At 37.9% G+C, this 26,619-nt stretch overlaps 1 protein-coding gene across 2 annotated transcripts in view; it reads right to left on the reverse strand.

Annotated features, from left to right (window-relative positions):
* The window catches only part of dnah7 (dynein, axonemal, heavy chain 7), a 74,691-nt gene that overhangs the window by 40,030 nt on the left and 8,042 nt on the right, over positions 1–26,619 (reverse strand). For both annotated transcript variants that reach the window (XM_058786204.1, XM_058786203.1), the window contains exons 16-32: positions 26,385–26,531; positions 25,824–26,144; positions 25,262–25,629; positions 24,268–24,454; positions 21,654–21,847; positions 19,567–19,765; positions 13,297–13,437; positions 12,746–12,958; positions 12,510–12,619; positions 10,680–10,848; positions 8,315–8,417; positions 7,935–8,062; positions 7,366–7,578; positions 3,738–3,836; positions 3,384–3,632; positions 2,736–2,885; positions 1,319–1,501 (exon numbers count right to left, since the gene is read on the reverse strand). In XM_058786204.1, the coding sequence (XP_058642187.1) occupies positions 1,319–1,501; positions 2,736–2,885; positions 3,384–3,632; positions 3,738–3,836; positions 7,366–7,578; positions 7,935–8,062; positions 8,315–8,417; positions 10,680–10,848; positions 12,510–12,619; positions 12,746–12,958; positions 13,297–13,437; positions 19,567–19,765; positions 21,654–21,847; positions 24,268–24,454; positions 25,262–25,629; positions 25,824–26,144; positions 26,385–26,531 (3,174 nt within the window). The remainder of the gene's footprint in view (positions 1–1,318; positions 1,502–2,735; positions 2,886–3,383; positions 3,633–3,737; positions 3,837–7,365; positions 7,579–7,934; positions 8,063–8,314; positions 8,418–10,679; positions 10,849–12,509; positions 12,620–12,745; positions 12,959–13,296; positions 13,438–19,566; positions 19,766–21,653; positions 21,848–24,267; positions 24,455–25,261; positions 25,630–25,823; positions 26,145–26,384; positions 26,532–26,619) is intronic.

Below are 26,619 nucleotides of genomic sequence, written 5' to 3' on the forward strand. Positions count from 1 at the left end.
ATCTGGTGACAGTCGCAAACAACACAAAAAAACACGCAGACATTCACACACACACATATACACTTTGATATTTTCACACTCTTTCCTTCTCCATAACATGCTTGTTTAATCTCTGCCATAATCGCCCATTCTTTTGCATCAGAGCATTCTGCCCACACTGGGCCAGAAAAAGCTGGGATCCACAACTATAAGAGCCTTTCCTCAGGCTGGGATGTGTGAGGCAGAAGCTCTGTCAGATACAAAGCCATCTTAGGAGAAGACGCTGAGATAAATAAGGGGAGGAAATCGCGTTGGTGTTTCTGAAAGAACGAAATCCAGTAGCGACATGCCATTATGCCATTCTTGAGCAGGCTGGGAGAGGGGGTGGGGGAGCGTGGTGTGGGTGGGTTATTGCCAGTGAATTGGTAAGTCCTCTTTTGACAGGTTTGCTGCATGACAACAACAATCTCATTTGATGGTCTACTTTTTTTTTTGCAACCCAAAACATCAAAGGCAGCCTCAGAGATGTCTCGTCTGATAAAGATATAACAAAATGTGTTGGAAAATGTGAGGATATATTTTCATCAAATTTCATCATTTTCATACTGTATTGTATTTAAAAGAAATAAATATGTGCACTGTAGGTTTGCCTTTGTAGGTGGAATATATTAAAGACACATATTATTGGAATATATTGCAAATTCCTGCTGAAGCGATCCCAAAGTTAGAAACAACCGGATGAAGTTTTTTTAATAAGATTCGTGATCCTTACAGTCTTTCGATCTTACTTGTATTGTAAGCCTGTCACAGTAACGTCATGTCATGTAATGGAGGCCTTGATAAGAGGTTTTTATAAAGGTTGAGGCTGCTATGAACTAAATTGGACACAAAAGTAAATTTGCAGCCCATGTGTGAGCCCCAGAGCAAAGCGATTTTTTTTAAATGTGAGAAATAAAAATGATCTCTTTAGTAGAATATTAAAATCACACTACACTTTTCTTCCTACTGACATCCATTCATAGGCATGCAAAGACGAGACACCGGAAACACAAGCTTACATGTCACGATATGTCACGGAGTGACCTCTTAGATAAATTAAAAGAACACAGATGTTTTAAGCTGCAGGTTTGCACCATTGCAGGATAGTACAGCAGACTGTATATTTTTAGATTTTGTATTTACTATTAATTGCCATATGTTCACTTCGTTTTTAAAAAAGATGCCCGCAGGTGTGACATATCATATCTCGACTGCTGCAATATCTGAAGAAATTTTGGATGCTCAGTGTGATCACAAATCTTGCTGAACCACATAGCTATCATTGAAATGGTCATCTCACCGTGGCTGGTGAAGCCACCTCCAGGTCCATGGGCTCAAAGATAAGGCTCATCTGTGGGGACATCTGGATGATCTCTCCACTCATGAGACAAAGCTTCTTGTTGTCGTCCAGTACAGTGTTCATGTTCTCAATCCACACTGCGTCCACAGGCCCATCAAAAATCAGCCACTTTCTGTCAGGACTCTGGTGGGGAGGCAGCAGACAGTCACTTGAACTTGAGACAGACTCAAACTGAACAAACTAACTTTAACTTTGCTGTGTGTGCTGTGTCTGTGTCTCAATAAAATAGGTATAATTGCACATCATTATTTTTTTTTACCACTTGGAAAATTAGAGCTCACTGGCATAACACTTTTTGCTGTAGAACAATGAAAGATGACAATTTTTCCTAGCATTTTCTAAAATCTGTTCTGACTTGGATGTCTGAAGTTAAAAATGAGGGTAACTAACATTTCCCCAATACAAGAAAAATAATTATACTAAAATTTCAACAATGTCACATTTGTTAAAGCTTAAAATGCTTGTATTGTTTTAACCTAGTTCTTTCTACCGATAGTTTTTTCCCGCTAAAACGACCTCAATTTTGTAACAAGCCTTCATAGCCTCCAGCAAAAACAGCAGCAATCAAATATGAAACTAAGTGTGAAGCAAACATTTGACACCTGTCTGCTCTTATTATGTTCCTTTTTATTTCTCAATTACAGCTATTAGAGGATCAAGGTTCGCTCCCCACTTCCCCACAATGCTCTACCATGTCTTCTGCCAACATCTGTTTTAACGTAAACATTTCTATTGTAAGCCGGTGAAACAAAGCTTCAAACTGTAATCCTTTGTAAATGAGGGTAGGATTGCACTCTGAACAACATCAAAGTCAGTGGGTAAAAGATGGCACAGATTTAGGCTTAGTGTTACCATGGTAAAGAAAATATAAGAGCTGCTGATTTCAAGCAAACAGCACTACTGTATGTGAATGCTCTTTGTTTTGAGATGGCTTTAGACTGAAGGCAGTGAATTTAATGTTCAATGCTATTTTTGGATCTAGTAGTGACTTAAACACATTTTTCTGTACACGGAGAGACATTATTACTTTTTACTTAATCTTACAAGATGTGCACTAAATGGGATGGAGCGAGGGATGGATGGATGAACAGATGAGCATAGAGAAGTAAATAATAGAACTGATGCATAGAAGGAGGGAGGGATGCATGGAGGGATAAATGTATGGATGGATTAAAGAACGGAGGGATTAAAGGAATGTAATTACGGATGTAAGGAGGGATGGATGAAAGGACAGAGGTAGAGATGAATAGATGGATGAAGGGAGAGATGAATCAATGGATGAATGGATAGAGGTATAGACAGATAGATGTATGCATGAATAAATGGACAAATAAGATGACTGTAATGGTAAATGTACCTGGGAAGTGGCGAATGCTCTATAGCTGACAGCCAAGATGCCATCTGACCACTCATGCGACACAGGATCAAACTGTCCATACAGCTGGCCCATAGTGATAGACTTTGGGTTGATAACAGTGATCTGAACCCTGTTCTCCTCCATCAGTCTCTGCATTCAAAAAAGGGTTACGTTTGACTGATACTATAACACAACACTTCCACAACTTTTTGCAGCACTGTTTTCAATTGCATCATATTAGCAGGTGTATGAATGTGCTTCACTGCAGTGATTTATAGCAGTACCATCACTAAATGTGTTGTCTGTTCTCTGAAAACACAAGAAATCACATTTCCTTTCTATGAAAACATTCTACTGACATTTTAAGTGTTCTATTATGCAAAAAGAGCAGTTTGTATTGTGGTATTGTGATACAAATTCACATCCAGTTGGAACTGCTTGAGGAATGTGGGAGTCTTTGAGACTTTGGGAGTTCACATCCTCTGGGTACAAGAAAAAAGTACTCGAAAACAGTCAATAAGTAGGATAAAAGAACAAAAGTTTGAATCTTATGTAACAGACATACAATGCTGAATGCAGAAAGTTCTACTCCCACTGTGACGGTTTGAGCAACACTAGTTTTTATACACAGTTGTCCATTTACAGCACCTTCTCACAGATGTCATGCAGGGCTGCGGCGAGCACGCGGTAGGCAGACGTCTTCCCACCGAAGGGTTCTCCCACCATCATGAAGCCGTGACGTACAATCATCATTTCATAGATCTGCAGGATCTTCTCAGCAAAGAAGTCAGTGACCTGCAGGTTCATCTTAGCGCTGTTTTCATTAATAGCCTCAAGCAACACTCTGTAGTCTGGTTTTGGAAGCTTGATTCCAGGGAATAGATCGGAAGTGATGCCCTGGACAGATTTACAATGACTGATAAGTTAGTGAATATTAATTGGAGAATTATACATACATTTTAATGACTGCATATGTAGAATATATTGATACAGATGTTATACCTCAAATAATGGAAGGTCATGAGCCAGAAATTTCGGGAGGTTGACATCAATAATAGATCTCAGCAACAGAATATCCTCATTCTCCTCTGGAAACTTCAGCTGTGGCATGTTAAACACAGGGAGAGAAAGAGGTTTGACACGCAATAAAAGATTTGCTTGTGCCGTCACTTTTCCAGGGTCTCTAGGGGGAGAGTGGCATTCAGCCACATTGTCTTTGTTCATTCTTTACCCTCACAGTCATTTGCAACTCAGACCTGAGGGGTTTAGAGCATGCCTTTGTCTCCAGAAGTAATTTCAAGATGGCAAAAGAGTGCAATCTCGGGTGTGATGGTGCAAAGATTGCTGTGAAAATGACACAGGCGTATTCATTTCTGAGAACAGCAGAGATGACACAAGCAGGCGCTATTCAAATGTGGCAAAAAGAGAAAAGCGAGTGGGAGCTGCCAAGGTCAGGTTCCTCCTCTGCCTATTTCAGCTCTGTGAGATTTGGTTTTGTGGCTTTAATATTTCAGGCTCCTTATTGTCACACTATAAACACACGAGGAAGAGTAACAGCCATGTACACATTCCAGTAAAATACAAGTTTTCATTCCTTTCTTGAGTGCTTGTCCTGTTTTAGTCACCATATTTAGTTATTTAGGCCAGTGACTAGATTCTACAAATAAACTCACTCCCTAAAAATTCATACAGTAACAGCATTTTAATTAAAGTTGTCATATCATGAAAAATCTGTTTTTTCTTGATATTTTGAATGTTAAACTCTTAAATCAACAGTACACTTCCTTCCCAGTGATAAAAGACAGTATGTATTATGGATGATACTTGGTATTTTAAAACTACCCAATAACAATGAGGAAACAAGGACAAACTAGTATAGATACTTTAAATCATAATTCACTGCAACTGCAGCTCTGGATATCTTCTGATGAATCCCAAATAAGAGTGTTGCAATATACCAGTATTGACAATGACCGTGATATTTAAAAAAAAAAAAAAAAAAGATAAACATATAATATTTATATATCATAATAATGTTATGTTAGTACACCAAATACAATATTATTGTAAATCCAGCATTAGCAATATAGCTGACACCTTAACATAGTAGGTGGCGGTAATGCACCTTAACACTGGTTGCCACCTGATAGAAAACAGAAAAAAGAAGACACAGTGTGTTGCTACTACTGCTGCACAAAATCACATCAGAGGAGATGACAGACGAAAACAAGAAACTCTACCCACACCCAAAAAAGTTAGCTCGGCAGTGTGTAAAAAAGATGGTTACAGACACCACAGTCTGCAAGAAGTGCCAGTCAACAGTACTTCTGGTATGTTTTTTTCACACTTTTTGTTACAAACACACTCTCCATCTCCCTATACTCCCTATTTATTTAATTTGATTAATTAATTTATTTATTTTTGGTGAATACACAAAATAAAGCATTATTTCACTAATTATTTTCAAAATTTCTATAGATATTGCAGTAGTATTGTTATTGCGAATTCTTTTGGTGATGAGACTAGTGTAGTGAAAATCTGATATTGTGACATCCTTAATCCCAATGCTAGAAACGTGGCTTAAGTTTCTACTTTCATGTACATTTAACCTGTCACAATACAATGAACGCTTTTCTTTGTGACTGTTATTGAAGGATGCTTCTATTAATAAATGAAAAGCGAGAATCAGTGTACCAAAGTGCTGTTTCTTGTCCACCCTAACTGGGCTTAAATTTTGATTCAAAAATCTAAAGGGTTCGAGGGAGGGTTAAAATGGTAGCCTGATCTCATTAGTGTTCATAGGATTTCATACATATGTTGATGTGTAAATTTTTGAGCATTTGGACATATGCTGTCAAGTACAATATGGCCATACAGATGCATCTAAAATCTAAAACTATGAATGCAGACGCAACTTTAGAAAGTCCTCAAAAATCCTTTAAATATTCATTATAATTTTATTATAAATTTATCATTTATAAATTGACATTTCTTTCAAAATTGTATTAATGCAGTGATGTGACTCGAAGAAAAAGTGTATTTACAGTTCCTTGTTTACTAACAATTGTTGGACATTAAAACATTAAACATTAAAATACTTCTCTAACTTTAGTTTGGACAGTAGCTGTTGGCATTTTTCTTATTTGCAGCCACAAGATGCCAAACTGCTGCCGTGGTTACTATGTCAACCACTGAGTTCGGGACAGCAGAAGTGACTCTTTCATTCTGCACAAACACAGATCAATAGAATTCACTTCTCCAAATAAATGCAGCTGCCACTCCTAAAACTTTGCAGGGAGTGAGTGGCCTGTGTGACTCTGACAGGAGACATGGCTTTTATTTAGATGGTGCAGTCTTATCATAGTAGTAGAGTAAATGGAAAAACAGCATTCATCTTGCTTGAGGCATATTGTGTGCACTGCAGTTGTTCCTTTGACCTGTCTTCTCTGATGGCCTATGGCTGTTCTCAGTGTCTGAGTGCCAGTGAATGACAGCTGTATGAGCATATTCCCGTGTGCATGCTAAATATGCTTTTAGGGAAAATCAGTACAACAGTAATAAATCAAAGATCAAAGAATGAGCTCAGGTAGGGCCACCTATGAACATGAAAATCACTGTGTTCTGGCCTTGCTTCAGGGGATCTGCTCATACTGAAATGAGCATACCCTATGGTGCTCTGTACTCAAGCATTGACTGCCTGTCTAGCAATCAAATGGAATTATAGTATAACACATGACAACTGCAGTTTGCATTGACATTTAATCTGAAAAGTGTGCTGTTTGAAATCATGCTTCTTCACATTCTGTTCTTTACACATTAGAAATGACGAGAGAGAGAGAGAGAGAGAGAGAGAGAGAGAGGTGTACTGATTGGAGCCCATAATTCTTTAGGGTCACACAGGTTTTAGCAAAGTTCTCAGTTTCAATAGTTTGTGTTTTTCACAGATCTGCAATTCTCCAGGCTGCTGAATTGAGTGTGAACACTATTTATATTCAATGTCAGATTCATTTGGCTTTGATCCACAGGCGAAAAGTGGCGAGAGGGAGAGAGGAGAAGGAGCGTGCAATGGGAATTGAGATGAAGTGGAAATGTTTCACTCCTCTGACCCTTGGTAACTCTGTGCTGATAACAGTGGCAGGCGAAGAGGAACTGAGCCAATTGCAGTTGGGAGTCATTCAGAATTGCTTTAACAAGTTTATGAAGCGCTCAGAAACAGTGGCTCAGCAGAAGCAGCAGGAACCAAAACATCTAGCTACTAAATGAAATGAGATGTTAAATCAAAACAACAAAGGCCTTCACATTCAAAGACAAAATGAAATCTGATTCTTCAAATAACATCATTATATATTCAGACCACGAATGTTGTAAAAAAAGGGCCATGATTTGAAATGCAATTGTAAACACCACAGAGTAGTTCTCTTGTGACTTTAATCAGATATGCTGAATTAATATATTTTATATTATGTAATAAATATTTTAGATGTAAGGCCAAACAAGTCCACAAACTATATGCATATATGTGTACTGTATGTCACTGCAAAGTTAAAGCATATTATGTTTAATTAAAATATTTAAATCAGCATAGTGATAAAAATGCAACAGGATTTTTTTTTGCAGACACAGGTCCTACCTTCAGGTTCCCTGCGGCAGTCAGAACAGATTTGACAGCCCTCATGCCGTAATCATAGTGGTGCTGGGACGAGAGCTGCTCAGAGCACAGTCTATACGTAGCTACAATCTTCACTGAGAGCGGTCGTGCTCTGACAAATCCACAGGAATACAGCACAATCTCAGCTATCAGAGCATAGTCTGGCACCATCATAGCTACAGTCCGGAAGAGAGCCTGCAGCAGACAATTACACAACATTCACAAACACAGAACAAGCAGTATATGCTCCAATAAAACAGGACAGAAACACAGTGAACAGTGACAGCAAGAAATAAAGAAACATTATAGAAATACTTTCAATGCACAATATGTACAGAATCATATTCATAATCAAAAATAACTCATATTCATAATGTAAAAATAATAATAATTAGATATTCTGTAACACTTTGCAGTACTCTCTAACTTCTCTACACTAACACCCTTGCTTATGTTAACATTAACATAATTTTTCGTATATTATTTTCAGTGAGGTTATATATATTTATTTTCCTCTGGAAATCTTTGCATGAACTAGGTTCTCTACATGCCTTCAGGTTGTCAGGTAGTTCAGAGCGTCCTGCATAGCCAGGGTTCATTGTGATAAAGACAGCACAGGTAGGGTTCAGTTTCAGCTCTGTCCCCTCAAACTGCAGCATCTCAGCATGGGCAGAAATACCTGAAGAGAAAATAATAATGTATGCATCCAAACCCATAAAAAGAAAGCTCATTAGATAGAATGATTGATAGATTTATGCAATTTAAGTATCCAAATGCTTCATTTGACTGGACTCATCAAGTTCAGATGTAGGCATCTATTAAGCATATAGGGGGTTTGGAGAAAATAAATCTGTAGCTCCATTGATTGAACCTTAAAATCCATTGACAACACAGTTGACATTTAACTCAAAATGTGCACACAAACACACACCTCTCTGGATGGTTAGAATTTGCTGAGCCACCACTGAAAGCACTTCCAGATCAATACGGTTGAACTCGTCAAAGCAGGCCCAGGCACCGGACGACAACAAGCCCTGGAAGAAACCAAGTATCTTTACCGTAACTTAAAGCAAATGTAGTCTGAACACTCCTGTGCTGCAAGATAACTGACAAAGGGTGAGCAGGATGACATTAAAACTCAAGCCCTTTGCAATTCTAAGCTCTCTGATTAAGATACAGCTGTGGCTCCCTGATAGTCCTGAGGCTGTACAGCAAAAGCATTGCAATCTTTGCTAGCATACCAAACTAAAAGGAAAACTAACATGCATGTTAAATATAGACATAGTATGCCCAAGAAGTCTAAGACCATTAGAGAAAATAATTATATTTTGCTTTTATCAAAATTTTTCTAATACAATCTTTTTAAATTAAAAGGTTAGTTCACTCAAAAATGACAATTCTGTCATTAATTACTCACCCTCATGTCGTTCCAAACCTGTAAGACTTTTCATCTTCAGAACACAAATTAAGATATTTTTTCAGAACGGTCCAGAAAGGTAGTAAGGACACCGATAAAATAGTCCATGTGACATCACTGGTTCAACAGTAATTTTATGAAGGTACAAGAATACTTTTTGTGCGCAAAGAAAACAAAACCAACAACTTTAGTCAACAATTCTTCTCCTTTGTTTCGCTGTCCGCTGCCATTCATGAGAGTACCATGAATGGCAGCGGATGGCAGAATGTGCATTCCTCTGCTCGTAAACAAGGCGCAGCATGTTCTAGGCGCATGTGTCATGCTACTCTCATTTATGGTGGCACATGGTGACGCAGATGAGAAGAATTGTTGAATAAATTTGTAATTTTTTTTATTATTATTTGCACACAAAAAGTATTCTAGTAGCTTTGTAAAATTAAGATTGAACCACTGATGTCACACGTACTATTTTAACAATGTCCTTACTTGAAATGCCGGAGTTTTGTTCACTGTGCGTGCTCGTTGACTGATTTCTTCTCTCTGGCGAATTCGCTCATCATAAACAACAAAGTGCAGATGTGGGTACGAATGTAAGTTAGATATTCATTTCACAGTGTGAACAGCTTCAATGATTTTAATGGTAATTTTTGAAAGGGCTTGAACTCTGGCTCTTTGATAATGTAAATATCCTTTGCTCTCTTTCTATGAAAGTGTTACAATTAGTAACTTGCAATGTTTTTATTAAATTCACATTAAATACAAAGTCAGTCGTATTAAACATATTTTATGGCATGACATCCATATCTGGTACTTATAAAAAAGGTGGGTTTTCTCTGTGTAGTTAATAAAAACTATTAGGCCACTTTGCCCATAGCCCATTATAGATCAACTAACATGATCTATAAAGGTGCAAAAGGCATTTACTTATACATATTTAAAAATCGAGATATTTCATGATATAGTTAACACGTTTGGAAATATTTAAAAGAAAAAGGAGAAAATAAACAGAATATAAAATTATATAAGTTATGCAGTGCTATCGTGGCTGCTATGTGTCCCATGACAAGCTTGACGAGGCTTCCCCCAACTTCACTCGTGACCCTTCAAAAATAATGAGTGCATGGTCTTACGGGTTTGAAACAACATGAGTAATTAATGGCAGTAATTAAATCCCTTTAACATTAATTTTAAAATGGCTTAGTATTTGTATATGCTCCTCTTCTGGTTTAATGACAACAGAACTCAAACTTTAGAGGAGCATCTTGAGTTTCAATGGAAGCAGTTTATTTATTTATTTATACATGGTCATTCTTATAATGAACTAGAAAATATTTTTTTATTCATTAAATGTTCTTTTTATAAAAGTTTTTAAATACAACTTTTTATTTCCCCCAGAGTAATGTCTAACGGAACTTTGTATTTAGAAAAGCTCAATTTAATTAGAAATATTTTTGTGGAGTCAGTAATCTGGAAGACAACACAAGACAAGAGGAAACAAGACAAATCTCATTATGTACTATTATTTCGAACAGTTCATAACCCCTTTCTACAAGCAAACATTTTTTTCTTCAACAATTCTGGCATTCTGAATACGTGTTACTATAGTAACCAGTGATGTCCATGTCAGTCAGTGCTGTGCTGTTCTGTTTGAGAGGTTTTTTTCTAAAGACACATGATGCTTGACCTCATGTGTGTTATTAATTATCATTTCATATTAGCATTTTCCACTAACCTGATGCCAAATACTGTTATATTATTATATGTTCTTTTTTTTTTAAATATAAAACTTTTTGCTGTGAGCTGAATAATTCTGATTTTACATATAACTTGGCTAACTATTCATGACATGCATCATAATTATAGACTTTGTAACACTAACCTTAAAGAATTTGCCCAGTGCAATGTAGTCCAGGCCATCAGAGCAGTTGAAGACTACACACTGCTTAGCTATGGCTTTAGCCAGATCTTTGGTGGTTTCGGTCTTGCCGGTACCTGCAGGACCCTCTGGGGCTCCACCAAGATGTAAGTGTAAAGCTCCAAATAGAGTTCTGGTAAAGAAGACATTTTGAAAAGGTGAAGCCAGGGTTTATATCAGGGGTGCCCACACTTTTTTGTGTGGGGATCTACTTTTCAAATGAGAAACTCACCGAGATATAATAATATACATATAAAATAAATAGGCCTAAATAAAAAAGCTTGTTGGGATGTATCTTTATATTGAATTAATTTAATTTCTAATTAAAAAAAATATATAGTAATAATTAAATAATGTTCAATTCTCAGTACCCCCATAGGATAAATGCAGGCACAATCCTATGGGGGTACTGAGAATTGAACATTATTTAATTATTATTATATATTTTTTTTTAATTAAAAATTAAGTGGTTCTCAACCTTTTTTACTCCAAGACCCCCTCCTCTCCAAATCAATATTGAAAGCCCAAACTTTTCTATTCACTAAAACCTTTGTATTTTCATGTGATTTTTTTAAACAAAGCAAATTCAAGATAGATTTAAACATCCCATGTTCTTTTTTGCAAACATACCTCGCAAATATGTCACTGCAGTCTGCAGATATTCTATACAACCTAAAAGTATGTAAAAGTATGTATATTCTGAACTCAGCGATCTAAAGGCAGCTCGACGCCACAGTGAATAGTTCCTCTGTCAGAACAAGCTGTTTGGAGCTTCTGATGCCCGTATGTACATGAACACCACTGATCCTCACAAACTTCTCCAAAACACACGAGCATCCAAAACACTCGCTGTATTCAACTCCGTGAATATACTGAGCTGTGTTCAAGCATGAATATGATGTTATAGTGATCAGTGCACCGACAGCGCACATACAGTACATGGTTCGTTTGCGCATCAAATAACGGACATAACGCACGCCTAATTGATGATCCTGTATGTCACTGTAATCATCTTTACCTTGATTAAATCCATTAAAAATGTTGGCTACTAGTGTGACACTGGCTTCTTTTATCCAGCCTAGAGCTGTAGTTTGCGTATCATATGCTCATGCAGCGGTTTTGAGCCGTCGTTCAGTCTGTAGCCTATTTCACACAGCACGACGAGAAACGGTTTGCTGCTCCGAAACACAGAATACATAAAGAGGTGGTGCTGTTATTTATTTATATATATTTTTACATTAACATATTAGTCATAACATTATTATATATGTTATATTTTAGTTTTAAGTTATCTCGCACCCCCCGTTTGAGAAACACTGACCTAAAGCGCGATCTACCGGCATTGCCATCGCGATCGACCTATTGGACACCCCTGGTTTATATTCACCAAAAAAATAAAATAAAATAAAAACATTTACTGAATTTAATAATTGATCATTCAGATTGTTTCATTTTGAGAGATGAAAATAACAAATTACTATTCAAAAGTTTGGGGTTTGTAAGATTTGTAAATGTTTTTCAAATAAGTCTCTTATGCTCTTTTTCAGCAGCGCTAAATTTATTTGATCAATTATCCAGTAAAACAGTAATATTGTGAAGAATTATTACAATAAAAAATACTTTAAAATGTAATTTATTCCTGTGATGGCAAAGCAAAATTTTTTAGTAGCTATTAGTCCAGTCGTCAGTGTCACATGATTTGCTGTTCAAGGAATATTTCTAATATTATGTTTAATAGAGCCACGCTGAAAATTATTGCCTTTGGTCTTTATGCATAAAGTGAAGAATTCTCACCTATAGCAGCGATCAGTGAGAGGGGTGATGACCAGTCGTGGTGTGTTTCCAAGATACTCATAGCCGTATGCCAAGCCTGCATTGATCATCTTTGTCTGAAGCTGGTTTTCCTTCATAGACAGGGTCAAATCAAAGAGGGGAAAAAAAGGAATCAAAGCAGATTATCTGAGTGTCCAAAACAAGAGCAAGACACAAATCATTTTCAAACATGCTTACAGATATTCAAATTGACTTACAATCCAATAGTAGCGTAGTTGGCTGAGCCACTCAAAGTTGTTCTCATCATCCACACCCTTCTGTACCAGAGAAGCCAACACGTCCCGGGCGTGAACGTCAAGCACCACCAGCGCTCCAAGTGTTACTCGGTTCTGTTTGGACAGCTTGCCACGCACCAGAGTCACAATGTCATCTATCTGAGTATTGTTCTGCTCGAGATAGGCCTGAAGAGCCTGAATCAGAACACAGAAAAAAAATGATGTACAGTAAGACAGCCATTATTGCAAAATAAACGCAACTCGAAATGAGGCAGATAATGACTACACATTATCCTGGCTACACATTATATATGGCTAATTGGCAAATAACTAAATAGATAGTTCTATTTCAATTTATTCTATTATATGAAAAGAAAAGAAGACATGAAAATATCATATCAGCTATGTGGACAACAGTCTAGTTTAGCAGGTTACTATGCACAAATATATAGCAGAATGCCATGAATCACCAATAAGAATGAGGTATTCCACAGAGCTGTGCAATAAAAGATTATATTGCTAGTATAATATACCTTTGGTCCCTTTGCAATGGCTTCATGAATGTCCTTTGTCCAGTAAACCTGTGACACACAGAGCACTGTCTGACCTGGCCAGGCCCTGACCCAGTTGATCCTTAGGTCTTTGGGATATGCTTCAAGCGCCTCTCCAATCACCTGACAGCCAGGAGTCAAGAGAGCTGTTAGCATTTTACATTTCTAAGAATGGCAGAGACATGAATATGAAGACTGACATGAAATTCATCCACTCTAACTTCTTCAGATTTTATTTAGTTATAGCTTGTAACCATGATCTTAAATTGAAATTTCCATAATGTTTAAGGTAAATAAAGTTGAGATTTTAATGTTTTTATTTTGACATCCAATTACAGTTTTTTTTTTCAGCTGCTTACACACATTTTCAAAACTTTACACACAAATCCAAGAATTGCAAACACAAAATGCAAAATACCTCACATCTCTTGCAAAATGAAGCACTGCATTCAAAATATGACAAACACATCTCAAAAGTAAACATTTGCAAACACCTTTGCCATTATACAGTTTTTCTCGATTGCTTAAACACATTTCTTGAAATTATGCCTCTTCTTGGCGAAACTCTAAACACAAATCCACAACTTCTAACTCAATTCTACAAACTTCCTATATTCAGGTCAAAATGAAGCTCTCCACTCAAAACAACTCAATCTTGCTGAAAAACCAAACTTTGTTCTCAGATATGACACACAAACCCTCAAAAACACACACACTACAACACAGTCTTACACACTGATGAGATCAATTCAAAACAATACTACAGTAATAAGTGTTGTTTTATTCCTAAATTTATTGTACTGTAGAGCACAGTACAATACAGCAAATAACAACAAAAATAATTATTCTGCCCCAGCATCCCATCTTTGGTCTGGGACAGGCCAAAGAACCTTCATCAATCTGGCCAGGCAGCGGGGGTAAAATCCTCTTGCATGCCTGAACCAAACCTGATACGCATCAACTAAAATATCTGAGACTGCTTGTCTTCTTGCCCTTGCCCTTCCTCTTTCTCTTCCATGTTGTCATCATCCTCCTCCTTCTCTCCTCCTCTTCCTCTTTCTCCTTCTCCTCTTCCTCTCTGTACTCCTCCTCCACCTCCTACTCTTCCTCTTCCTTCATTTCTTTCTCTACACCCTGCTCTTCTCCTACTCCTCTGTGGTGTCCTTGACCTCTTCCTTCACGTCTCTCTGGATCCATTGTTTCAAACCTGAATACAGTTTTTCTCAGTCGCTTTTGTGCATTTCTCGAATCATCCTTACTGTAATATTTGCAAAGTATGTGCATTTCTCAAAGCAATTCGTACAAACAGCACCACACAATAGATTTCCTGCAAAAGTCTGTAACTTACTCAAAATCTTTAGTTCATCTCTCAAAAGTAAGTATTTATGTCAATGATCATATCAGTGCCATCAGAATGAAAAGTCCTTGTGTCATTGTTCACAAACAAAATCCTTAATCATGCTGTCAATATAACAGTGCACTCTGTTAGTATTACAGTTTTTTTCAATTGTTTACACGCAATTTTAAAAACCGGGTTCTTTTTTTCCAAATATAAGCACAATTATCCAAACACCACACTCAATTTGCATAATTCCAAGATTGTTTGCAAAATGACACACTTCAGTCAAAACATACACACTTCAGTCAAAACATATACACATATTTGTGAAAATGCTATTAGTTTTTATTTAACCAACACAGTCCTCAATGATCAGACACTATTGCGGCCAGTTTCACACTGCTGTGATAAATAAAAAACACATTTGTAAAAAAACGAATTTTAGGAAATAGCATGTGCTAGATTTTTGGCCAGACATTGTTATGTAAGGGATCATTTAGATGGGAAAAATATTGTGACAAACCCACAACATTCTTCATGATTAGTTTGAGATATAGGGAGAATGTACACAAATAGGCCTATAAAACTTACAAAGCACTGCACAACACTGATGCTGCTGACTGAATATTTCAAGTATTTATTTCAATACTTACAATATTTCTTACCATAATCAGTTACAGTAATCAACCAACAATGAAATCAATGAAACATAAAATCTGTAGACAAATAAAAATTACTGCATGAATTACAGTACATACACTTTGACTCTGAAGAAAAGTAAAGTAAACAGAAATTACAGAAAACTACTGTAAAAGCAACAAGAATACTGTAACTATTCATCTCTCCGTCTGGCTGGATCAGGCCATAAGATTTCATCCACATCACAGGCTATGTCTTCATTGGCAAGGCACCGTTGGAAGAATCGCCTTGTGTGACGAATCCACCCCTGCACAGAAGCTGCTTCAATAAGATCACAGGCCTGCTCCATGGCCTGAATGAGGGGCAAACGGTCATAGGGCCACAGGTCGTATACCTTCCACCGCCACGCTGAAAAAAACTCTTCTATAGGATTCAGGAAGGGGGAGTATGGGGGAAGGTATAAGACTTCAAAATCAGGGTGATCATGGAACCAATTCTGGACCAGAGCAGCCCGATGGAATGAGACATTGTCCCAAACGACAATGTACCGCATATGGTCCACTTGGTGTAATGCTGTGACAATCTCATGCAATCGGTCAAGAAATGCAAGAATTAGATTTGCATTATAGGGTCCCAGATTTTCATGGTGGTGGAGGACCCCATTTTGTGTGATAGCAGCGCAAATGGTGATGTTACCCCCTCGCTGCCCTGGCACATTGGTGATTGCCCTGTGTCCAATTACATTTCTCCCTCTTCTTCTACCAAGGCCTCTTCCTCTATCTCCTTCTCCTCTTCCTCTACCTCCTTCTTCTCCTCTTCCTCTACCCACTTCTTCTCCTCTTCCTCTACCGCCTTCATCTCCTCTTTGAGCTCCCCCTCTCATTCTCACTCTTCTTCTTCTTCTAACTCCTTCCATTTTTGTTGAAGACAGGTGAACTCACCTGCTGCCTTTTATAGCACAACTGAGTGCTGCGTTTTCAAATTAGCACATGTGTGCTTCCACACCTGGTGGTTGTGATTATCCAATTCGTTCATTTGTGTGGTCATTGGCAATCCAGTGCTTTGTAATGACAAGGAAGTAACCTCACAATCCTTATCTGTGTCTAAGGTGTGAAAATGTGTGTAGAGTTTTACAAATCACTGTGTGTAATGTTTTGCAAAAAGGGTGAAGCAGACATTGTGTGTAATGTTGTGCAAATCTGTGGAGGTAGAATGTGGGTAGAATTTTGCAAATTGCGTGGAAATTTTTATTTTAGTGTGTAAACAATCGTAAAAAACTGTAACTAATGTAAACTATGGCAACAGTTTGGATGATATTACTGTATTGAAATGCAGAAGGCTGCACTTCTTATGTATGCCATATATCCATTTCAAAAGTATAAATTTACACATTACTGTATGTGGGATGTTGATTGAAAAAGAATGGATATGATTCACAATTACACTTTTACAGTTTTTCTCAGTAGCTTTGGTGCATTTCTCAGATCAGAAATGAAATTTTCAAAACAACTTGTTCAACCTCCACATCATCTAGGCACTTGTGCACATCATAAAAGCAGTTTCTCATTCTTTTGAACAAGTTGCGATTGCTTTGGTACATTCATGCAACTGATTATGTACATTTGTCTGCGCTTTCCTACATTATCAGTTGTTAATATTATGTTGCTCAAAATGTATTATATAGTTCTCCGTGCAATAGTCTTACCTCTCAAAACATCAAGTCATTAGTTCATCATATAAGTCATTATGAAAATGCAAAATGGTTGATCTAGTTGTCATAGAAATGTGTAGAAAATATGCTTGACAGTTTATTAGAGTTTTTGTAAATTTGTGAATCTTGACTTTCACTAATGAAGAGAATATACCAATTCAGATCAACCAATTATAAACCACTTCTCTGAAATAGCTCAAAGGTGCATATGAACCTTCAATTGGAAAGCATTTATAGACAGAGGACAACACAAGAGTTACAAATTCTGACAATGGATGAACATCAACGATCAGGGTCAATAGCCGAGAGGAAGAGGAGTAAAGATGCATGGTGGAAGGGTACAGAGGCAAAACAGAGGAGGAGGCAGAAGAGGCCAAGGATAGAGGTGCATATCAATCATAGCCTTACAGCTAAATATTGGGAGATCGACCATATCCTCAATAATTCAAACATTTCGAAACAGTCTCTTTGAATCAATATCCCACATACAGTAATGTGTAAATTTGTACTTTTGAAATGGATATATGGCATACATAAGAAGTGCAGCCTTCTGCATTTCAGTACAGTAATATCATCCAAACTGTTGCCATAGTTTAATTTACATCAGGTAATACTAACAGAGTGCACTGTTATATTGACAGCATGACTAAGGATTTTGACTATCTTGTTTGTGAACAATGACACAAGGACTTTTCATTCTGATGGCACTGATATGATCATTGACATAAATACTTACTTTTGAGAGATGAACTAAAGATTCTGAGTAAGTTACAGGCTTTTGCAGGAAATCCATTGTGTGGTGCTGTTTGTACGAATTATTTTGAGAAATGCACATACTTCTTTGCAAATGTTAAGGACGATTCGAGAAATGCACCAAAGCGACTGAGAAAAACTGTACTAGTGGTTTGACCAAAATAAATAAATAAAAAACATTACAATGTCATTGTGAAATTGAAACGAAAAAGAAATGTGGGTACAAAGGTGAAAATAAAAATTAGAAAGTCCACTGTCAGAATTTGTAACTCTTGTGTTGTCCTCTGTCTATATATGCTTTTCAATTGACCATTCGCAAAACCCACCCACCCTTAGTCACTGTTGCCATGACAGACCGACAAACAATGCCGCTCTCACACTACACTCATGTTCTCACGCAGTGAAAAATACATCACAGAGCAAAGAGGAAACTGACAACATGCCGACAGAGAAGACAGAGCAGGTTAATTCTGATATGAAACAAGGTCTGAGGACCCTCAGCTTTTAAATTGTCATTTTTAAAGAAATTCAAACAATAAATACCGTTTTGTGGCTCTTCAATGTGTCGTGACAGATCACTGTATTGCCTTAGTTCAAACATGTGAACCAATCGTCTTTTCATATTTACTTAAAGCATGAAATGAACATGAATAAACATCAGAAAGTGTTTTATTTCAACCACGGAACACACCATTGTTCAAGTGTAAGTCCACCGAAGTTAATCTACTCTCCTGTCTAAGTTTCAATTCAGTCTATCTTCTTTACCCCGTTTTAACATGTATTTCTATGGAGACAGGCCGCAGCTGTCGGGCAAGATAGCGGATAGCAGCGGCGGCACATAATATCCACGTTCTGATTGGTCAGATTGCCTGTCAATCAAGCTCTTTGCGAATGGTCAATTGAAGATTCATGAGATGTACCTTTGAGCTATTTCAGATAACTGGTTTGTCATTGGTTGATTTATATTCTCTTCATTAGTGAAAGTCAAGATTCACTTGAACAATTCATGGCAAATTTATAAAAAGTCTAATAGAAATGTAGGGATGTGTGTGTAGAGTTTTGCAGTAACATTTCACCAAATCTGACTCATGTGTCAAAGCAGGGGAATAGTGTTTATAGTTTAGGGAAATGGGTGTGCTTTTGTAAAAATGGCGTTATGGTTTTGAAATTTTAGCTCAAAAGCCTGGTTATAGTGTTTTAGCAATCGAGAAAAACTGTAATTCCTGTTAGATTTTTGTGTGTTACATAGAGAATTGTGTGTTGTGTTTTGCAAACAGTGTTTTCTGAAATTGAGTCAAAGGCCGAGAATTAAGAGTATGATTTTGCAGATTTGGTGTGTGGTTCTGGTGTTTGAGTGTCAGGTTTCAGAAATTGTGTGACAAGTAAAGATTTTGTGTGTAAGCAGTTGAAAAAAAACTGTTGTAATTCTGTGGTGTGGAGAGGAAATTTAAGTGTCTGAAAAGAAGGCTGTAAACACATAACATTTTCTTTCACTTTGATGTTATAAAGCTTTTGCGTTCATAAGTAGAAAAAAACAATTAGATATATAGCCCTAATGCTTCAAAGTGCTTCCAAAAATCCAAAGTGGGTGAATGTTTTTAGAGGCACCGTATATCACTGTATTATTAACTCTCTCAAAAACTGTCATTGTACAGCCACAACAAGCAATTACCCGTGCAAAGGATTTGTCAACAGAACCAATTAATGTACAAACTAGACTAAACTAAATCGAATCCAAATAATTTAAATTGTTTCCATTTCTGCTATTCAGAAATCCACTGACTCAGAGAAAGTTCATATACTTCTGTACCTTGTGTATGGAGTGGAGCATGCCAATCTCCAGCTCCAGGAGCCATTTCTCCACCTGCCCACGAGCTTTAGATGTAGAGATGATATCCAGCAGCTCCACCACCTCTCCTTCACTGCTCCTCATATGAGTGATGTCCAAAACGTCAGTGAACACGACGTTAGCAATACCCTCAAAACACTTCTTCAGGTGGGGCTGCACCCTGGAACATAAAGCCGACGGTGAACTGTTGCCCGTTTCCAACACAAGTTTGATATTTGATTTGAGGTGACATGCTTCAGGAACACATAGATGTTCAGAAATCTCAGGTTCAGAGAAAAAGCAATACTCAAATGTGTAACACTGTCAGACGAAAGCATGGACGAATTTTCCCTGAATCACGTCGAGTCAGTGACTCTATTAACTTCATTCATTATCACTTCCACCCTCTGGTACTTTGTGAAACACACTTCAGCAAAACAGCTGCTGCAATTCGGATTTTTTTATTTCTATAAAGCTAGAATTTCCTTTCAAATATAATAGAAATGTGGGAGACACAAAAGACTGAAAGAGTGAGAATGACACAGCGAGGGTGAGATAAAGAGAAAGCAAGAGAGAGGTGATCAGAACTGGTAATAGAGCAGAAAAGCAAGGCCAGCCAAGACCAAAATTCCTAATTTGTGAAACCAAAAGCCCTATAGTTGTACAATTTGAACTTGCATTTGAGGCATCATCATTCACCATTAAACAAATACCTGGGGTGAAATATAACAAGATTTGCTTATACGTTAAGGGCCTGCACAGGGGAGCCACAGCAGAGAAACTAGGCCAGAGTGTCACAGGAAGAAGAAAAAGCACTATAATTAAATTCCCTCAGTAAATACTGGGTTTTAAGGGGTTCAAATTGGGTTTTCCGAGGCCGAGGTGAAGCTAAATTGCTTTTCATTTGTCCTTCCCTGTTCCTTTTGAGGCCTCACATACTAAATGTTTATGTAGGCAGCAGTGGTTAGGTAGGCGGCGTAACATCAGTTGGATTTGCCCTGGGAGACCTGCCCAAGTAGGCTATGTGAAAACATAAGATATATTCATAAATATCACAGGCTTGAGATTAAAGCTCTGCAGAGTGAATGCTGTGTGTCTTATTTCATGTTACAGTAAATTACATCTAGCCTACATTCTACATCAAGGTGAAAATTCTTGCATATACTAAACCCTCAGAAATCTTGGGTCTTTGTAGCAATTTGAAACTACTAATATCCAATAAATACTACTAGTCATCTGTTTCAAAGCTATATAATAAAAATACCATGTGAGTAGCGATACAGTTTCACTCACTGTTATTCTTATGAAAAAGGAAGCATAGCAGCACCGCACATCAAAAATTGACCCAAACTTGCATCATCTTAAGGTTTTTTGAATAATTGATATAACATAGAGTGATCTACCATAGTTCTTTCCGACATTCAGTCACACAGCCTGGCCTTATTATAAAGCAATCTATCAACAAAGCGAATCCCAAACAGCAAGAATATTGAAAACAGAAGACTTCAAAATCAGATCCTCTTAACCGCTGACAAACAATATTCCTCAAGCCTATAAATCATGTTGCTTCCAGAAATGTCTCCTTTAAGCCTCTTTTGCTTTGAGGATATGGAGAAAGTGTGAGATTACTGTAACTCACACCACACTAAAAGTGTAAACCCACAGAAATCCTGACACTTCCTATAGCTTCAGCAACATTTTTTGATGGTCAGTGCCTATACTTACATTCAGAACGCATGATCGCTGATGACAGTTACAATGCCAATATATTGTATACACAACCATTCAAAAGTTTGGGTCAGTAAGATTTATTTATTTATTTTTTGTTTTAGAAAAAAAAAAATTATTTCATTTTAGATAAATGAATCTTTTAAATACACACACAGCTTAAAGTAATCCTTAAAAAATAACAGATCACAGCTTCCAATGTTATTGTTATTTACTCAAAATTCACAAAAAAATCGATTACCCACTGATACAGCTATTAGCAAAATTTAGAAATATATGACCAAATATCAGCCAATCTATCAGACTGTCATTACTGAGTATTTTTAAATGCTCCCCTGTACCTGGTTGGATCCTTAGTCTCTGAGAGGATCTCCAGCAGCTCGTCATTGGACAGGAAGAAGAAGCGGGGGAAATAGAGTCTCTTCTTCTCCAGGTATTCATTCAGACCCTTGAGAATGAGTTCCAGCAACTCGTTACTGCTTTTCATCTTTTCTAGCATCTTTTCAATGGCCACCACCACCAGGACATGCTTGTCCTAAGAGAGAAACACGTAATATTTAGCTATGTTATAAAATTCAAATGAATGATATGGGGTAGCTAGACTTACAGTCTTCAGAAAATATGATTGCGGCTTACAAAACATGTTACTGTGATGCTTGGTTTGTTGTAGGCAATCCGCAAGGCATTGGCATGCAGTTTTTAGGTGCTCTCATAGGTTGCAAGAGTGTGCTTGCCAAGCCAAAAGATACCACCAACAAGTCACTACAATATTCTGGTTCTTAGATATGGCTTGGGTTCTTCCTTCAATGTACAGTAAGTCTATGTGATTCAACAATTTTCAACACCTCTTCTCAACAAGCCCCACAGTAATTACTATGCCAATGCAAATTACACCCTGAAGTTTAATACTTAAGGGTTCATTCAAATCCCTTCCCCCATGTATGAGAAATATCTTTCATATCAAGCACCACTAATAAGTTAGTAGATCAGTAAAGTGCATATTTGACCGTAACGGGGCATATTAGACTGATCTCTAAAGGAAGACTCTGGACCGTGTGTGATGTTTTCAAGTTCAGCTGCAGTTGAGAAACTCAACAAGCCTGAAAATCATGGGTAATGAAATACCATCAGACTGCTTTTAATTCTCTGCCCTCAAAGTTCAGACAAATCCAGTGATGAAAAGATGATATTCATAGCCAAATTTCCCTGCTTTCACAAAAGAGTTCATTTATGAAAGGTGTCTCCCACCAGGAAAACTCATCCTATCTTTCGCTGTCTGATTTTCAAACGTTCCTCCAAAGGTTGTATGAAGGCCACGTCCTTCATTAGAGAGAGAGGAAACAATTGGATACCCCACCCCTCCCTTTCCACCCCTCACAGATGCTCCTCACCTGTAAAGAGATAATAATTGCTTTTTCCCCTTTTCGGATTGCTATTGATTTTCTATTACCTACGGTGACTAGACTTCACGTTCACAGAGAGATTGAAGTTTAACGATCATTTTTGGATGACAAAAAGACCTGATTTCTTGACAGGGACTGAGAGGAAGTAATGAGGGGTTGTTAATAACCAAAGCCTACACAAAATAACCCTTTTAAAACATGAAAAGACACCATTGGATGACTCTAATGAAAGAGAGAGGGGATGTTTTATGGCAATTACTCTTTTAATTATTCTCCCTCTCCGTCACGCTGAATTACATTAGAGTGAGAGGGTGAGTGCTGCCGGAATGCGTCTGAATGAAGGAATGCTGAAAATCATCCGCTTCCTTTCACAGGGTGCAGAAACATGCAGGTGGGCTGCTCAACAGAGCCAGATATTCCGTTACTAGATTGCGTTTTCTTCACGAATGCATTCCCTTTCATTTACAGTAGCATCATGCCTCGGGATCCAGAACAGCTTCATATGTCCCTTCTTGTGTCTTCAGCAAAATAAAAACTGGGCTCAGATCTGCATGTACCATACCGATGTTTCCCCCAAACACCCCACTGATATCATAAGCATGCCTTTCTTTATGTACTGCTGTTTCCTGTAAAGCAGCAAGATGGCAAAAGCACCTGCCCTCCAACTGAAATAATACGTGTTTGCTTTTCCAAGAAGAGCCATTTACGGTTCGTAATGTAGAAATAGTGGAGTGGTGTAGGAATTATTCAAAAAGAAAACATCCTTAAAGAAAGCCAGAATTCTGAATTCAATTACAGAATGTTTATCTCCGTTTCTGTCAAAAGGGGAAAGTTAGAAACACATTAGAAAAGAGTAAATAAAATCTGGAGGCAATGAGCAGCTCTGTGGGTACAGTAGATGAAGAGAGACACCTAGTGGACAATCTGATATGACAGTCTGTAGTATTATCTGATTACAGCTTGATTAAACTCAAAGCTCTTTTTCAACAACATGCTTATCGACATAATCGCTTTAGATATATGTAGAACAGAATATATGACTATAGCGAGTTTCCATTTCAGAGAGTGTTTGTCAACTGTCAGAAAATTGTCTCTGAAGAGTATGTGATGAATTAGGATAGTGCCTTTTAACTCGCATAAAAGTGCTGAGGTTTTTTTTTAAACTATGGACACTCATTTTTTCAAACCGCCTCGTGATGCTCAATGACCTTGTTTTCCGCACACTCCTAGATTTGAGTCCCTCCAGACAAAATCCATAATTCCTATTTGATGGTACAGCCAGGCGACTTTTTTTTTCGTTTAGAGGAGAGACAACAGATATTGATGTCTCTCAGAGCACTGAGACTGGGCTTGCCAATTACTTGCTGAAGAGTCTCTAGATGAGTGACTGTGTTTGGGTGCGTGTCTGATAGCCGTCTCATTTGTCATGAACACACTATAGTTTGATATGTCAAGAACTTTTTCTTTTCAAAGAGTTATCCTCAGTTCTAGATATAAACAAACCCAAGTTTGTTTTTATATTTTTCAGCATATGTAGGGCTTTCTGACTCACCAGGCTGACTTGTTTCATAGTGTCCCTCCAGGTTTTATCCACAGCAGTAAAGCGACGTCCCTCTTCGGGCATCTGGGCCATGATGTCTGGGGAACTGAAGATGGGCTCAAGATAGAGCCAGGTGCCCTGAACCTTTAACCACTCATCCATAATTTCCTGCAGCAGAAGCAGCTTGCCCTCCCAGTCCCTGAGATACATGCATACAGACACACAGTGTAAACAAGCAAGACAAAAAGCTAAATACCAGCACTTTTCTGTACCAATTTGGGCTCACTGATACGGTCTCTTTTTCAATTTTGGTGCTTCAAAATCAAGATTACTAATCAAGATTATTATGTATGTGATCAATCACGAGACACTAAAGCTATTAAACCAACAGGGAATTAGTGCATGTACGATTTTGTAATCATACCATACTGAATTGTGTTCTAATGGAAATGTTAATGTCACTGTTACTCACCTTGCACAGAACCTTTCAGCCTGAATGTTGGGAAAAAACTGCTTGAATCATAGCTAGACCCCTTTTAATGAGGCATAAGCCCCAGTAAGGTTTTGCTGTGCCCCAGTAAAATTGCCTTGATTATTGTCATTGTCTGACGAAATAAATTACAGCAGATATGGCTGAAAATGAGATGTAAACTAAAATACATTTTAGCAGTGCTCTTTAGAGTAAATTAATCTGTAAAATTTAAACTAATGAAATTATCTGCACCACATATTTACATTTTGTTACATATTATGATTTAAATAAATAAGTAAATAAACCTAGAAATTTAGAAACAAACCCCCAAGAAATTTAGAAGTACATTTGTGAAATTCTTAGCGGGCCTGTGGCCCAGTAATGATCAAGCTCTAGAAATTATTATTATAAGCTAATGTGAATAAGCAAATATGACAGCTGCAATTCTGGCCAACCAACAATATGTATTAACTTTGCATATTTGCATACATGTTCATATTGACTGCAAAATGTGCACAGACACTCTTCTCTCACCGTATCTCGGCCTCAAATGGCTTGATAAATGGTGAGCCCCTCATGGTCTGGGTCTTAACGATATGGTCATCCAGCAGCATTTGGATCTCATCCAATGAGGACAGAATGGAGGTTCCAGTTTCACGATATGGCAGGAGAGTGAACTCCATCTCCTCCCATTCACTAGCCATGCGCTCCATGGCCTTTTCAAGGCCATGTTCCTTACTGGCCCCTTCGCTGATGGTTTCAAAGGCAGAGAGGTGAGCTTCCAGATGCAGAGGAAGAAACTGGGCCACACAGGCATCCTCCTCTGAGGGCTTGAGGGGGAAGCCGACAACTGCAGACATTGCCTCCCAATGGCGCTCACGGAGACCGGGGTTACAAAGCACCTGCCGAAATCATCCCATAATTAATGAGCAGCCCGGCATAGAATTCCCAAGAAAGCACAGCAGATTTCAGCACCTTGCATGTTCTTTATTAAATATAATTTACAAAGTTTTCATCTACCAATAAGAGTGAGGTACCGTCAAAAATGTGGGATAGTTGGGACAGTTGGGATAGTGACTCAAATGAAAAGCATCACCTGCACTAGAGGAATGTGTTCCTTAAAAGATTCCACTTCTGCCTTCACAGAGGTGGCGATTTGAAGACCTTTGGGTGAGTCCTGGAAGCTTTTTTCTAGCTTGTACAGGGAACGGCTGTAGTTACCCACGTCAGCTTCCACTTTGTCCGGGTTGACAGCTGAGAGCGGGCCGTTCACCCACTGACGGTGCTGATTCTGAAACTCAGCTGCCGTCTCATACAGCCGCAGATAAGGGAGCAGACAGTCTTGGACAGTTTTGCATTGTGGGTACTGAGAGACAGGCCAGCCAAAGGCCTCCTCCTCCTGGTTGAAGCCTCTGATCTGATGGATAAGAGAGTGAACGAGTTCGATTGTGCAGGTGCAACAATAAGAGTGGCTATTCTCAGAGGCACTCTAAAACTCTGACAAATCCAACTGACAAATGTCCTACACATTCATTTTGGCATTTCCATTTAGCATTTTTATGCAATATTCCAAAGTTTCATTATATTATGTGGATGAAAACCTTGCTAATGAAGCAGTGAAATAAACCATAATGCTTTTGTCCAGAGTACACTGTACCTTTTCCATTACCAAATCCAGTTTGGAATTGAGGGCCTGGGCTTTTTTCAGATATTTGTTGAGCTCAGAGACGTCACCAAAGGTCATAAAGTCCTCCACTTGCTGTTCATAGCTCTTGAGATCCTCCTCAACCCTCTCACATCTCAACTACGATTTAAAACACACATTATTGTATGCATTAGTGCCAAATTGAACATCAAAGTTCATAGTTTTAATTACGTGTTATTGGTGAATT

Source organism: Onychostoma macrolepis, chromosome 09 (assembly GCF_012432095.1).
Source record: "Onychostoma macrolepis isolate SWU-2019 chromosome 09, ASM1243209v1, whole genome shotgun sequence".
In the NCBI taxonomy this organism is placed as follows: domain Eukaryota; kingdom Metazoa; phylum Chordata; class Actinopteri; order Cypriniformes; family Cyprinidae; genus Onychostoma; species Onychostoma macrolepis.